The sequence below is a fragment of the Engystomops pustulosus genome, chromosome 5 (assembly GCF_040894005.1).
Source record: "Engystomops pustulosus chromosome 5, aEngPut4.maternal, whole genome shotgun sequence".
In the NCBI taxonomy this organism is placed as follows: domain Eukaryota; kingdom Metazoa; phylum Chordata; class Amphibia; order Anura; family Leptodactylidae; genus Engystomops; species Engystomops pustulosus.
The window spans coordinates 28,121,914-28,137,700 of NC_092415.1; the positions used below are offsets into that span (position 1 = coordinate 28,121,914).

Sequence of the window (15,787 nt, forward strand, 5' to 3'; positions counted from 1 at the left end):
TTAGTGTTAAGTGTACTGGCGCATGATCTGACCAGGAAATATCCCCCACCTCTGCAGATTGCATCAGCCGCAGTATTTGTATGTCTCCAAACCAGTAATCAATACGGGTGTGCGTGCCATGCGGGGCCGAGTAGAAGGTAAAAGAGCGGTCGCCCGGGTTGCCCACCCTCCATAAATCATATAGGGCAAAACGTCGGATGACCCTGCGGAAGGCCGTGGAGATGGAGTTTTGGGATCTTGCTGGGGGCGTTGGGTTTACTGCTAAGCGGTCCATGGTTTCTGAAAAAATTACGTTAAAGTCGCCCCCCAGCAGTAATGGCGCTGGCGGGAGTTTAGCCAATTTGTTCAGGACTTTGGTGACAAACCGAACCTGAGACTTATTGGGGGCATACAAATTGCATAAGAGAATTGTGGACCCAAACAATTTACCCTGAATGATAATGTATCGCCCATTAGGATCCGAGGTCACTGTTTCCGGGACGATGGGACAAGAAGTAGAGAATAAAATCGCTACTCCCGCCTTTTTATTATCGGTGGAGGCCATATAGGAGACAGGGTACAGATGCCTCGCAAAATTAAGGTTCCCGGTGGTATCAAAGTGCGTTTCCTGCAGGAACACTACATCGGCTCTAGATCTTTTCAGCTCATTAAGCGCGAGGCGACGCTTACGGGCCGAATTGAGCCCCTTCACATTCAGTGTCAGGAACTGGACCATGGTGAATTAAACAGCTATCGTGTGGGGTTGGTGCAGGTAGTGTCTCCTATGCAGATTTTACCTCAGGACGGTCTCCAACGGGGAGGATCTAATCAGTGCCTCTGGCACCCCTCTTCCAGGTGCGGGGAATGAGGCCCCCCGTACACAGCACCCTACAGCAGAAGGGGAGACAAAAAAGAAAACAAAGACACACAAAGACACAACAGACAATCGGGGAGACAGACACTCAATCAAGTACGACAGGGAAGGGAAAACAAATAAATAGGACAAACCAAGTAGGGAGGGAAAAAATAGAATGACAATACCGAAACTAGAGAGAGGAGAACCCTCCTATCTCCAGTGTAGGTCTATACAGCCGGTCTGCCCCTGAACTCGGGGAGCACAGTCGGCTGATCCAGAATCCTTAACCACCTAAAAACTAGGGGGGTAAGGTCTGAGCAGGACCTACTCACGGGGGGTAGTGTGGCAACGGAGACCTCTAAAAGGTCTATAAACACTCTGAAGCACAAGTTTATCACACCCTAAGAAAAAAAGGGGTTAAACAGTAAATTACAATGAAACGTTACACCGGGAGAAGCACCCCAGTGCCTTAGTGCACGTAAGTAGTTAACAGATTAAGAGAGGAAGTACCCTGGAAGTACAACTATATAAAAGAAACCCCCCTCCCCTGGACCAACATGGCACAAGAAGATAACTGTAAAGGATATGCAGCAGGGCGGTCAGTCGCCCTTAATCACGCAGGTCTCTAGAGGAGGTTCTATTTCGCGGTCTTCTTCGTTTCTGGTTGGCTGCCATCTAGCCGCTGAAACCTCGGTGGAGGGAGAAGGTCCCAATCATCCATCTCTGGAGTCGGGATATCCCAGACATTGCAGAATTCCTGCAAATCCGCACTTGCAGATAGTGTGGTCGTGACTCCATCTTTGGTCGCCGATAGAGCAAATGGAAAGTTCCATCTGTAGGAGATCTCGTGCTCACGTAACACATTCAGCAACGGACGCATAATCCTCCTCTTCTGAAGGGTAATTGCTGACAAGTCCTGATAGAGCTGCACCTCCTCGCCATTGAAAGTGAAATCTCTCTTTTTCCTTGCCAGGGACATAATACGCTCTTTTAGCTCAAAATCGTGGACACAGCAGATGATATCTCTCGGGTTCGTCCCCATCAATTTAGGCCTTAGTGCTCGGTGTGCTCTGTCTAGTTTGACTTGCGTCTCCGGTTCCCCCAGCAGTGCAGAAAACAAGGCTTGGAGAGTAGAACGGACATCCTCCTTACCCTCAACCTCAGGGATGCCCCTCACCCGAATATTGTTGCGCCTGCCCCTGTTATCCAGGTCTTCCAGATGTCTGGCCATATCCTGTAGCATGGAGGACTGTGTGTGCAGAACCTGTTGCGTATGAGAAACTTGGCGTTTTGTATCTGCTTGCTCAGCTTCCAGGGTGTCAATTTTCTGCGTCATGGACTGGATGTCACGTCTCATCTCCGAAAATTCAGTTTTAAAGGTTTCTTTGACCTCAGCCATCAAACACTTAAAGTCCTCTTTAGTGGGCAGGTTCTGTAAGTGGGCATGCCAGTTGAGATCAGGGACCGGTAATCTCCTGTCCTCAGCAGAGGTGGTAAATTGTTGCTCGGGTGAGGACTCCCATTCTGGGGAAGGTGCTGCATAGCGTGCCATAGCAGGAGTAGCACTGATGTCGTCACCAAGTGACTGCGATAGCGGCACATATGGAATCCCAGGTGTGAACACTCCTGGCTGCGATATATTCGGGGATCTGAGAGGCGGCGCCTGTGTTCGCAGGTCTCCCTGTCCTGATGCCACAGGGGGCAAGCCATCATCAATAAGCAGAGGGTCAATAGTTTGGGACATCTGCTCACCTCCATGCTGCTGCCTAGGAGATCCCTGTCTTTTCTCCTTAGTCGATGCGCCTGAGGACTGTCGCTGCTGCGCCAGAGGGGAAGCCTGCTGCACTTGTGGCGCATGGGCGCCAAGATGGCGACCGGAAGACGTGTGTTGCGGGGAGGCCACCGCATGGCGCCGTATCTGCGGGGGCAATATGGAGGTGTCCGGGGAGCCGCGCTTACCCGCTGAGGCTGCGGGCGACGGCGTGGCTCCCGCTGATGCTGGTGGAGCCGTTTTCGCCGGCATTCTGCGACTGTGCGCAGGCCCCGCCGGTAGTTCAGTGGCGGGAACGGAGCGGAGGTACCGGGTGAGTGCCGTATCTCCTCTCGGTGTGGCTGGTCGTGGTCCAGGGGTCTTCACTCCCCTTCCAGGGGCCTTTTTAGCTTTAGGGGCCAGGGTAGCTCCTCTCTTTCAGGGTAATTCTGGCACCGGGGTAGCAGAGCTCACTCAGTGTGCGGCCATCTTCCTCAAGGTCCAGCCACGCTCCTCGTCACACTCGCTCTGGTGCATAGAGGTAGTAAATTACAGACAAGCCGTTCGCCAGCACAACTGACCTGATGTTGGAGTATCAGAGTGTGGTATTCAGCTGCCAGCAGGGGAACCAGGCAAAGGGTGCACACAATGGGGAGGAACACCACAGCAATCCGTCCTGATGAATGCGTAACGGACGCCGGGAAGATGCCCCTATGCCTGGAAGAGCAGTATACAGTCTTAGCCCCTTAACAGAAGGTATAGCAGAGTCCAGGGGCCCTTACTGACAATGGTCCTGGGGACCAAATAGTGGGATCCACAGTGTAGTCCCTGGGGAAGGCTCCTGATCACCTCCCCAGATGCAGAGCCCTAAGGTCGGGCAGCAGATTTACTCGAGGCCGAGGCTTCTGAGGCCTAGTAGGCCTCGCTGAACTTGTGGGCCTCAGGGCCTGCTGGGTGCTGGAAACGGGCTGCGGAGGCTCCTACAGGGATCCGGAGGCCAGATGGGGCTTTGGGCAGAGCTGGGCTGATGTAGGAGCCAGCGGTGAACCTCCGACTTCCGGTCCGGGTGAGGGTGCACATGCGCCGGGAGCCGCCGCCAGGCGAGGCCGGGGATTCGGGCCACAGGTAGGCCGCAAGTAGGCCGCAGCCTGAAAAGACCCCCCCCCAGTCACAAAAGCCCACCTTATGCTCCGGTGGGGCAGCGATGGGGAGCAGCAGTCACCGGCCCTGCTGTGATGGAGCCAGAAGTCCTCTGGTAGTGGATGAGGCCCGGGAATCCGTGGGGGCCAGTCAGCAACAAAGTTCCCCGGACAGAGGTACTTGTATGGGACCCGATAAGCCCCCTGGAGATAGAGGTGACTCTTTCTGGGGTGTCAGACCCCCTTCAAGGGTAGGATGGCTGGACCGAGGAGCTTGCACACAGTGCGTCCATCTCCTACGGCAGTTGGCCACCCTCTTATTGGTTTATTAACCCAGAAAAAGTGATGGTTTCTGTTTATTTGCATATTAAGGGGAACCTCTCATCCCAATAAATCAACTTTTTGTTATATTACTTTTCATCAGAAGGGGGTTTCCTGCTCAGATAGCCCCTCCCATCTACTCCTCCCCACGCATTATACCTCCTCCACCATTCAGCACTTTATGTCATGTGACCAACGTGATGTCATCTAGGTTCCTTTACCCAGTAAGATCAGATATATCTGTTCACATGAAATCACAGCAACCTCCATGGAGGATGGGGAGGAATAGAAGTCCGTGGAGGCTGCTGTGATTTCAGGTGATCAGATACATACATGTGGTTGTTGTTACAAATCGTACTGGGTAAAGGACCTTAGAGGACATCACCCTGGTCACATGACATGAAGTGCTCGGTGATGTAACGGTGCTCTCTCTCTCTCTCAAGTTCAAAGCACTGTGTACAGCTCTTTTTTTAACCTCTAATAATAAGTAAACAGAACTGTATATGACTGTAGGTGAATATTGTCAGACGGTCCCTCCATACTGAATCAAGTCCTAGCAGTGAGACCCGTCAATCAGGAACAAGGAGGTAGGGAAGTAGAATCAAAATGTAATTGTCTCGTTTTGAACCCATTGCACATTGTAATGAATGAGGAAGAAAATCTCCACTGTAGTATGGCAGTATATGGTAGGAGCGATCAGACAACCTAGGGTTAAAGTACCTTAGAGAGTCTGAAAAATAGTAAAAAAAAAAAAAAAAAACATAAAAATTCAAATCACCTTTCCCTAGAAGTCATATAAATAAACAGTAAAAATCATACATACATTAGGTATCGGTGCGTTCGAAAATGCCCAAGCAAAATATAATAACAGTTTTTCACTATGTTTTACCCCGTAACGGAAAATAGGGCCCAAAGTGGAAAATGGAACTTTTTTTATGCCATTTTGAAAAATATAATAAATTCAATAAAAAGTGATCAAATGATCGTACAGTCCTAATAATTGTAGGATTGAAAATGTCATCAAAAGCCGCAAAAAATGACACCACCCACAGCTCTGTGCACAAAACTATGAAAAAGTTATTGGCGCCAGGAGATGGCAAAATTTAAAAAAAAAAAAAAAACACATTTGTACAGGTTTTAATTTTTACAAATGTATGAAAACATAATAAAACCTATACAAATTTGGTATCCCCGTAATCGTACCGACCCAAAGAATAAAGTAGACATGTCATTTGGGGCGCACAGTGAAAGACGAAAAATCCAAGCCCACAAGTAAACGGCGCAAATGCGTATTTTCACCATTTTCACTGCATTTGGAATTTTTTCCTGCTTCCCAGTACACGGCATAGAATATTCAATACCATCTTTACGTGTAAAAAAAATGTAAAAAGTCAGATTTTTTTTTAAAGGTGGGGAGTGAAAAATGGAAATGAAAAAAAACAAAAAAGGGCCAGGACGTTAAGGGGTTAACATTGCAGCCATTTAGGGATAAGGTCAATGGCTTTTTAATCAGATTTTTTTCTTATGAACGACCGTATTTATTTGGGGTTTGGTTATTTTAAATAGCAGATTCCCTTTAAAGCAGACAAATTCTAGGATCAATAGATGGAAAAGACTACAACACTGAGATGAATGCTGCAGTCTCTTCATTTCCTTCCTAGCACAGCGCCACACATCGTACAGTGGCCGTTGATGGTATTGCAGTTCAGTCCTAAACTCTTAATTGGGACATGTGTGCAGAGGCCACATAGCAAATTGACATGATGTGACTGATCTGTGAAATAGAAGGCGGCGATCACCTTTAGCGCCCTTGAACACATCCTGTATTGATGACCAGACAGCGCCACTTCTGTCTGCAGGTTGTACGTGGTATTGCAACTCAGCCTTACTCCTTGAAATGGAGATAAGCTGCAATACTAGACACAACCTATGAAGACTTACGGCGCTGTTCCTATTAGAAAGCGATCAAGCCCTTCAAGGGAATGTCCTGTCCTTGCATAGTCATATATGTATATATGTACATATATATCTGTAGCGCTGTATGATAGAGGATGATACTATATCACAGAGGGTGTTACACAGCCCACCCTGAGCCCCCCCAGCACACACACAGACCTGTCACCTCCAGCGCAGTCCCCCGCACATCAGCACCCATGTGGGTGCACAGCAGCGCTGCACTTCCTCTATGGCCTGTACCACTCTCTAACCTCAGAGGGGTGGACGCTTTTTTCGCTATCTCACACACGAACCATTTACAGCACAGAGGATGAGGAGGAATATGAGACACATTCTATAAATAATACGCGTTACACACTAGCAGTATGAAGTAGACGAGGCCCCGCTGTAGTGATGTTATTGCAATGTGCAGAGCTCCGGCCCCCCCTGTGCGGCACTTGGTGCGCTCCGGGCAGGCAGTGTGGCGGCGCGGCTTCCTGGCTGGGCGGAGAGGGCGCTGCAGGGACATGGCGTCCTGTCTGCGCTCCAGGACTCTTAGCAAAGATGATGTCAACTACAAACTTCATTTCAGGATGATCAACGAGCAGCAAGTGGAGGACATCACCATAGACTTCTTCTACAAGCCGCACACCATCACCCTGCTCACCTTCACCATCATCAGTCTTATGTACTTCGCCTTCACCAGGTAAGGGGGCGCTGTACACCCTGCTGGAGGTACTACAACCCCCAGCTGAGCTGCATCCTGTCCAGCTGGGAGTAGTAGTAACCCATTGTCTACTGGTTGTTATTAATGCATGCATATCTATGTAAATCTGGGTGGGCTTCCTCCCTCTGTGATGGACTACAACCCCCATTATTCAAAAAAACTGATTTTCCCCCTTTAATTTACCAGCCCCCTCTGAACTCCAATTTAGAATTCCCTCTTTTATGTGAAATTTAAAAAAAAAATTCCTCCAGTGTATGAAAATGAGCAGAGAAGAGTTAGATTTTGTAAGAGATGAGTCAAGTTTCACAGAGTAAGAATCACTTCGGTGGCGGTGGTACTTAGGAAAGTGCTGTTATCATCCTACTAAGTAGAATCTCATCTTTCAGATCGCATCATGCTCGTGGTTCTCTGATCTATAGAACTGGATGTACAGACTGGTAAAGACATGGTTGGAAATATCTAGTTCCTACCTATTTCTTTAACTGCCTGTACCTCCGCTTCTTACTCTGATGAAAGATGAGATTCTTACCTTTTAATATGACACCAGCACGGTTCTAGGTGCTATAGAACTGAAGATGGGGGTATCTGAAGTGATGCTTGCCCTGCTGCCTCGGATCTTGGCTCATCTCTGGCCGATAAGACTCTTCTCTGCTTGTTTTCACATTACTCTGGAGGAGATATTATTTCTTTTATAGGTAAATGGGTGAGCTTTCACATAAAAGAGTGAATTCTAGAAAAAACATTTCATCCCCTGTATCTAATGGAAATGTTTCTATTTTCTGTCCAGACAATTACAATGTTTCATATCAGAAGGATTCGGATGATGTAAATGTCTGTATCTGAGCTGTCAGTGTTTGACTTCTGTCCACTGATCAGGCATCCATGTAATGGTTGTATTATGTGTTACATCCTCCAGTCATCCGCCACCAGTTATCACTGTAGGTTCTTGCGGTAAGTGTCCCCAGCAGAGGGTAATCGCATGGACCTGAATGTGTTTCATTCCTTCCCATTCATTTCTATATGTCATCACCATTATTTATTCTGGTGCCCCCTAATTTTAGAAAATGTGTCGTCATGGGCTGCATAGGGGAACCCCAAGACCACATATTATTATAGAAAGTCATCCTCAGACATGATCGGCCATGCTTTTGCGGATTATGTGGGTGCCTTATCTTACACTAAGATAAAGGACTGTAGAATGTAACAGATAATAGAACCTCTACATGGATGTCTGATCCACAATGCTATTCTACATGGCCCGTGGACAGCAGGGCGAGAGTACGTGACCAACCAAAATACACCTAGTGTTGTGGCAGTACAGGCGGTCCCCTACTTAAAGGAAACCTACCACTTGAAGCGGCAGGTATAAGAGGGAACTACCGAGCACCAGCTGCCGGAGCTTATTTTTGTTAGTGTTTTAAACCGCAGTATCGCGGTTTAAAACACTTTTTAAACTTTATGGCCGGAGCTGCTTCGGCGCAGGGAGGTACGCGCTCGGCGCTTACCATACACGCGACCGTGCCCGCGGCTCTCCTTCACTTCCTATGTAGCCGTGCACACGGTCGCGTGCATGGTAAGCGCCGAGCGCGTACCTCCCTGCGCCGAAGCAGCTCCGGCCATAAAGTTTAAAAAGTGTTTTAAACCGCGATACTGCGGTTTAAAACACTAACAAAAATAAGCTCCGGCAGCTGGTGCTCGGTAGTTCCCTTTTATACCTGCCACTTCAAGCGGTAGGTTTCCTTTAAGAACACCCGACTTACAGGCAGTCCCCTACGTAAGAACACCTGACTTACATACGACCCCTAATTATAAACGGACCTCTGGATATTGGTAATTTATTGTACTTTAGTCCTAGGCTACAATAATCAGATGTAACAGTTATCACAGGTGTCTGTAATTAAGATTTATTGTTAGTCCTGGTTCTTATGACAACACAACATTTTTAAAATACAATTGTCATAGAGACCAAAAAAAACTCTGTCTGGGGTTACAAGTATAAAATATACAGTTCCGACTTGCATACAAATTCAACTTAAGAACAAACCCACAGAACCTATATTGTTCGTAACCCGGGGACCGCCTGTATCTGTAGAGTTGTGAGGGATGAGAGAGTCCTGGGCTGTACACTAAGACGCTCTGAACACCCAGTACATAATCTGATTATTATTATCACCGGATCCTTGGTCCCTTAGGAAATGGATACATACAAACAATCAAAAAGACACCTTACAATATAGGTGCTGGTTCCCCAGTTGTATCACTGGGGTTAACGCCTAGGCCTCTCGATTACATAATCCAAACCACAAAGAGAGACGGAGAGGAAAACTTCAATAGCGATATACAAATAAAAAAGAATTGTATTTATTACTCATAAAATCATGAAAATGACAGAATTCTACATCAAGGGAGATGAATCTCAGGATAATGAGCTGCTGTGTGTAACAAATCCTATAGATTGTATGACCCCAGTACATATAGTACAGATAAGAACCGCACGATAATAGAACCTCGGCACAACAATGTAAACAAAGGAGTATAATTTTGCCGTTTATAACAGGAGCAAACAAGAGCTTAACATAGGAAGGAGAGTCGGCTCACCTGAATGCCTGAAGGTCCTGGTAGGTTGGGGCACGGATAAACTTTGTTCCAAGTACAAGTAAACAAGCATCCACCGCCCGGCACATTATTAAATGGTACAGATCTTTTTTCCAACCCCTTTAAAAAAGATCTGAAACGTGGAATGATAGAAGATAATTTCATACCCTACCTGAGGGGGATAGTAGTTTAGTGGTGTCCCTTTCCCATCACTGGGGGTCTGAGTACAGGCCATTGGTAATTTCCCCTCTGTAGGACTAATAAAGGATTATCTTATCTTAAAGGAAATCTACCTTTTGTTTTTATGCATTAGGAACCAAACATACCTTGAGAATGCTGTAGCTACACTGATGCAGAAACATATCTTGTTTAATCCCTGAACTGAGTGGTTTTGCTGAAAAAAAAAAAAAATAAATAAAAAAAATTATTAAATTCAGGAGCTGGCTGCCGTACATAACACATAAATTCCACATACACATGGGCTTCCTGAACTGTCCAGACAGGGCTAATCAATCTGAGCTGGATACACAGAATCTGGGAGATGGTATAGCGATTGATTACTTCTGCCTGTCAGGGGCAACACAGTAATTTCATCATTCTCTGAAGCAGTGCATAATTTGGTTAAGAAGAGAAGCGCTGGGGCAGCCACAGGAGTGAAAGAGCCTCATTATCATAATTTTATAATAGTTTTTTCAGCAAAACCACTCGGTTCAGGGATTAAACAAGATATGTTTCTGCATCGGTGTAGCTGCAGCATTCTCAAGGTGTGTTTAGTTCACATTGCATAAAAGCAAATGGTAAATTTCCTTTAAAAAGGTGGAAACTTACACATACACTTCCCATCATGTCGAAAAGCTTCCCAGGTATAAGTAAGGTCCACGACCATATAGTTAAGCTCCAAGGTGTCTAAGGTCCACAGACATACAATGTATGTGCAGACAGTGGGGCTCTTCTGTGGTGTCTATGAAACATATAATAGTGGAGATGTTGAGGTATTACAGAGCCAAATTATTTTCCTAGTTACATTGATCGGATTACTCTGTCTGGTAACGGACCAGGAACGCTGTAATCTGGGCAAGTATGTAACGGACCGATAAGCAGATTTACAGCCGGGAGCGCTCATACTTTCACTTCATGGAAATCTACCATGAAAACCCATCATGATAAACCAGGGACACAGACCCATAGATCCAGGCACCGGGACTGTGGTGATCTTCTTATATCTGTTATCCATGGCCTCCTGCCTTCCAAAATCAACTTATGCTAATGTGTCTGAGGGGCTCCCATAGTCTCTCTGACTTCACGGGCTGTTATAGTGTCTCACCCTTCCCCTTGGTTTTCTTAGCACTTAAAGGAGTTTTCCCACCAATCAAGTTAGGCCCTAGCCACAGGATAGGGCCTAATTAGTTGATCGTTGGGGTTCTCAGGTATGAGACCCCCCACAGATCATGAGAATGGTCGGTCCGATGTGGTCTGCGGTACTCCCATCGGACTCCTTGTTGCTCCCGTAGATGAATGGAACTACTCTATTCATCTCTGGAAGCGATGAGGTGTCCAATGGAGGTACCGTGGACCCCTTGTACTCTTGATCTGTGGGTGTCTTGTCACTGACATCCCCACTGATCAATTAACTTTAGGCCCTATCCTATGGATAGGGCTTACTTGATTGGTGGAAAAACTCCTTTAAGTGCTAAGAAAAGGGGAAGGATGATACAGTGTAACAGCCTGTAAAGGCAGATCACGAGGGGCTAGGGTAGGGCTCATTACCCTCATTACTTTCTTAGTAGCAAATCCCTCTGAACTAGTTTTTAAACCTAGAAACTTTCTATGACATGAATGACATCATGCAGAGAATTTTGGGGCGCAAGTTAGAATGGAGCAGGCAGATGCAATGATGGGCAGTACATTACAGCAAGGCCCTCTGTTATTCCTCTAGGAAATATATAAACCTATTGACCTCTGGGTGCAACTCTCTTACACTACATTGAGATCCGACAGGTGGACACAAGTAATGGTAACACTAAGTGCAAAATGTCTTCATATATTTCCCAGGAACAAATGGGACCACAGTTTAATATGGTGCAGTCGGAGGGCTCAGATATCAGTGATTATTTCCCGTATTGATCTAATCTTTCTTTGTGTTTTAGGGAAGACACAAGCCCAGAAGACAATATATGGAGAGGAATCCTGTCAGTCATCTTCTTCTTCCTTATTATCAGTGTCTTAGCCTTCCCCAATGGTAAGGAATTCTTTTGGCTCTGTAACATCCTGCGTGCAAGTTTTTAACATTTTTTACTATTACGAGATACAGGCAGTCCCCAGGTTACATACAAGATAGGTTCTGTAGATTTGTTCTTAAGTTGAATTTGTATGCAAGTCGGAACTGTTAAAAATGTTGGGTTGTCATAAGAGCATTTATTAACAATAAAGCTTCATTACAGTCGCCTTTGATAACAGTTATAGGTCGGTTTGTAACTAGGGATCGTATGTAAGTCGGGTGTTCTTAAGTAGGGGACCGCCTGTATACAATTATTATTATTTTTTTATATTGAATATTTAATCTTGGGATATATGATCGATATCAGATCAGCTGGGCGTGCCTTTGTGGTAGTTTTAGTAAATCCTTGTATTCCCCCATAATATAAGAAATATGGGGTATTATAGGGTTACACAGAAATGGGATGTGTGCCTTGTCCAGTGCTGCCCCTAGCCTGGTACTACACCAGCTTTGTGGCACCTGTACACACGGGCATCACGCCAGCATGCTAGACAGGCAAAGATTAATCCTCTGTTTACTCCGGCATGACGGACCTTGTACCACTGCATTCTTCAATTCTATTTCCTCAAAGAGCTTTAGCCTTGGGCAGTGCCTCTCTATCAGGGTTAGTAGGCCTTTGTCTCATTGGGACGCTTGGCCCTTATTCAGACAACAGTATTCAGTCTTCTCCTTTAGTATTTGTATGGAGAAACCAGGAATGGATCATTTAAAGATAAACTATAATGGAAAGATTTTCAACTCTTCCATGTTTCCTTTCTGCTCCCAGTTTTAGCTTGTTAATACGGGAAACAAAATCTGAATAGAATAGAATTTGCTCTCTCTTTACTCTGTACGTACAGCCACGCCCACCCCCCTCCCCCTCTCTCCAGCATACGGCTGTATGCCGGCCCGGGCCCTTAAACTGATTACTCAAGATTTACAATCTGCTGGCAGCATGTTGGATAGAAACGCCCTTTGATTTCTAACATATATTTATTATTTAAGTCCATTAGACTATTTCTGAGAAATTCTTATTTTAATCCACATGCTAATGAGGCAGTTGGTCCCCCCGGCTGTGCCCTCTCAAATAAGCAGGAGATTTGTCTTGTGAGAAGCATGGGGAGACACTGGAAGAGAGGAGGAGAGAGATTTAGTCTGGAATAGCAGGGCCCCAGGTGCTGAGGAAACCGCCAGGTGCACAAACTGACTCATTAGCATACAGATTAAAATGAGAATATCTTGGAAATGGTATAATGGGACAAAAATATTAAAAGGTACGTTGAAAATTAAAGTGCATTTCTCTACAACATACCACCAGCAAATAGTAACCCTTGGTAAAAATACTAGGGTAGGGGACGTGAGGATAGCCCTTTTTAGAGCTAATCCTCACGTCCCCTCAACTTTTGGCAAACTTTATTGAACTAATATGTAAATTTAGTTATGCGGCTACTGGGGCGTGGAGTAGCCGGGCACGAGGCTACACAGCGCGGCTACTCCACGCCCCAGAAGCCACATTACTCCTCCTACCCTGTTGTGTGCGGCGCGCAGCTACGCGCATGCGCAGTAGCTCCGGCCTCGGAGCTGTGGCTGCTCAGCCGCGGGCCTGCGCAGAACGCCATCATGACGGACGAGGGCGCGCAGCTACGAGGAGCCGCATAACTAAATTTACATATTAGTTCAATAAAGTTTGCCAAAAGTTAGAGGGGACGTGAGGATTAGCTCTAAAAAGGGCTATCCTCACGTCCCTTACATCCACCTACCACCCGTTCTACCTTTATAGGTAGAATCGTGGTGGTAGGTTCCCTTTAAGGGAGTCTACTCACGTCCCTTACATCCACCTACCACCCGTTCTACCTTTATAGGTAGAATCGTGGTGGTAGGTTCCCTTTAAGGGTTACTATTTGCTGGTGGTATGTTGTAGAGAAATGCACTTTAATTTTCAACGTACCTTTTAATATTTTTGTCCCATTATACCATTTCCAAGATATTCTTATTTTAATCCGTATGCTAATGAGTCAGTTTGTGCACCTGGCGGTTTCCTCAGCACCTGGGGCCCTGCTATTCCAGACTAAATCTCTCTCCTCCTCTCTTCCAGTGTCTCCCCATGCTTCTCACAAGACAAATCTCCTGCTTATTTGAGAGGGCACAGCCGGGGGGACCAACTGCCTCATTAGCATGTGGATTAAAATAAGAATTTCTCAGAAATAGTCTAATGGACTTAAATAATAAATATATGTTAGAAATCAAAGGGCGTTTCTATCCAACATGCTGCCAGCAGATTGTAAATCTTGAGCAATCAGTTTAAAGGCCCGCGCCGGCATACAGCCGTATGCTGGAGAGAGAGGGGGGGGGGGCGTGACTGTACGTACAGAGTAAAGAGAGAGAGCAAATTCTATGTTTTTCCTGTGTACGGTATGGTGGGCAGTACGTCCATTCATATGTATGGATGAATTGCCCATAGAAATGCATGTGGCTCTATGCTACCCTTACCGAAACAGTTTGGTACGGGTAGCATACAACAGCAAAAAAAGTTAGTCTGAAAGGGGCCTTAGCAATCTGTCATTATTTGTTCACCTGATGGACAGCCCCAAACCTCCTCCTGGTTTCCCTTTAAAATAATTCTGACACTCATTTCATTGCATCGGATAGAAGTACAGTGGTCGACCTGTGGAAATTCTTAAATGTGGGACTATACATAATCTTTGGGAAACATTTGGTTATTTTTGCACAGAACAAGTAGCTTTGTGTTCAACCAAATATTTTTCTCATAAGTCTTTGACCTCTGCAGGTCCCTTCACGAGGCCGCACCCTGCACTATGGAGGATGGTGTTTGGTAAGTGAAATTTCTAAGAATTGCGCACGTTCTCGCCTCTATGTAGTAACACAAGAACAGCCCAAAGACCCGATTTTATAAAATTTGTGGTGTTCTGCCGTCTTCTATGGCCTGAAATAACCTCGCCGTCCAGGAATATTTCAGGCAACTGTTCTAGATGAATCTTATTCCCTGAGGTGAGGACGCGTGTGTGTCGGGGCCGGACATATTGTTATTGTTTGCCGCCGGGCCTGTGGTTTCTTGGTGTCCTCCTAGAACATGCGAACCTCAATAAGGGATGAGAAACTTGTGAGTTGACCTGCCGAGAGGCTACACACATCCTAAAACTCACAAAGTATTTAGTGCAGCAACATGGCCTACCCTTTGAGGTTGAGGCCTCATTCACCCACCACCTCCAATTATTGTTGTGTTGCTGCTGATTGTATCCTACAGGCACTTATGGCTGAGACTTCTCCTTTCATTCATTATTTATCTTCATTTATGCGGTTTCTGTATTTATTTTATACTCGTGCTTCATGGTGAAATCCTAATTTGTTTCTGCTTATTTTGTCTTCCAGGCCTCAGTGTCCTATATTTCCTATTTTTAGTATTTCTGCTGTTCCTGAACTGGGAGCAGGTGAAGGCGGTGATGTATTGGCTGGACCCAAACCTGCGCTATGCGACCAGAGAAGCCGATATTATGGTGGGAAGTCGTCCATTCTTCACTTATTTCTGTAGATGCTATTTATGCAGCCATTTGTCATTCAGGTTCCTCAGCTTTATTTGTCACATGTGATTACATCAGCCATCGTCATTCAGTGCACCAATAACTCTGCTTCCTATAGGTGGCACTACAGTGGCAGATGTCTTACATCTAAAAGGAAACCTGTCACAGGAGACCCATTTTTGGCACCCTCCCCCAGTCCCCACAGAGCATAGTACATACACTGCCAAACAGTTTTTGTATTAAAAATAGCTTTTACAAAAAAAAGATCTGCTATGTTATATTGTACTTTTCAATTCCATGTGAGCTTTGACTGGGCGTGGCTATAGCGGAGCGGTCCCCTGGGCGTGGCTATAGCGGAGCGGTCCCCTGGGCGTGGCTATAGCGGAGCGGTCCCCTGGGCGTGGCTATAGCGGAGCGGTCCCCTGGGCGTGGCTATAGGGGAGCGGTCCCCTGGTCGTGGCTATAGGGGAGCGGTCCCCTGGGCGTGGCTATAGGGGAGCGGTCCCCTGGGCGTGGCTATAGGGGAGCGGTCCCCTGGGCGTGGCTATAGGGGAGCGGTCCCCTGGGCGTGGCTATAGGGGAGCGGTCCCCTGGGCGTGGCTATAGGGGAGCGGTCCCCTGGGCGTGGCTATAGGGGAGCGGTCCCCTGGGCGTGGCTATAGGGGAGCGGTCCCCTGGGCGTGGAGCTG

General features: G+C 46.4%; 2 protein-coding genes across 3 annotated transcripts in view; one reads left to right on the plus strand and one right to left on the minus strand.

Moving 5' to 3' along the window:
* Positions 1-6,301, minus strand: part of MTERF3 (mitochondrial transcription termination factor 3) — a 29,111-nt gene extending 22,810 nt beyond the window's left edge. The window contains exon 1 of the mRNA XM_072151465.1: positions 6,161-6,301. The gene's annotated coding sequence lies outside the window, so the exon portion shown is untranslated. The remainder of the gene's footprint in view (positions 1-6,160) is intronic.
* The window catches only part of PTDSS1 (phosphatidylserine synthase 1), a 50,231-nt gene that overhangs the window by 18,912 nt on the left and 15,532 nt on the right, over positions 1-15,787 (plus strand). The window contains exons 3-6 of one of the 2 annotated variants that reach the window (XM_072151464.1): positions 6,573-6,686; positions 11,450-11,541; positions 14,348-14,392; positions 14,950-15,074. In XM_072151464.1, the coding sequence (XP_072007565.1) occupies positions 6,573-6,686; positions 11,450-11,541; positions 14,348-14,392; positions 14,950-15,074 (376 nt within the window). Of the gene's footprint in view, positions 1-6,420; positions 6,687-11,449; positions 11,542-14,347; positions 14,393-14,949; positions 15,075-15,787 lie in introns of those variants that run through there. The other variant, XM_072151463.1, reaches the window with a different exon arrangement.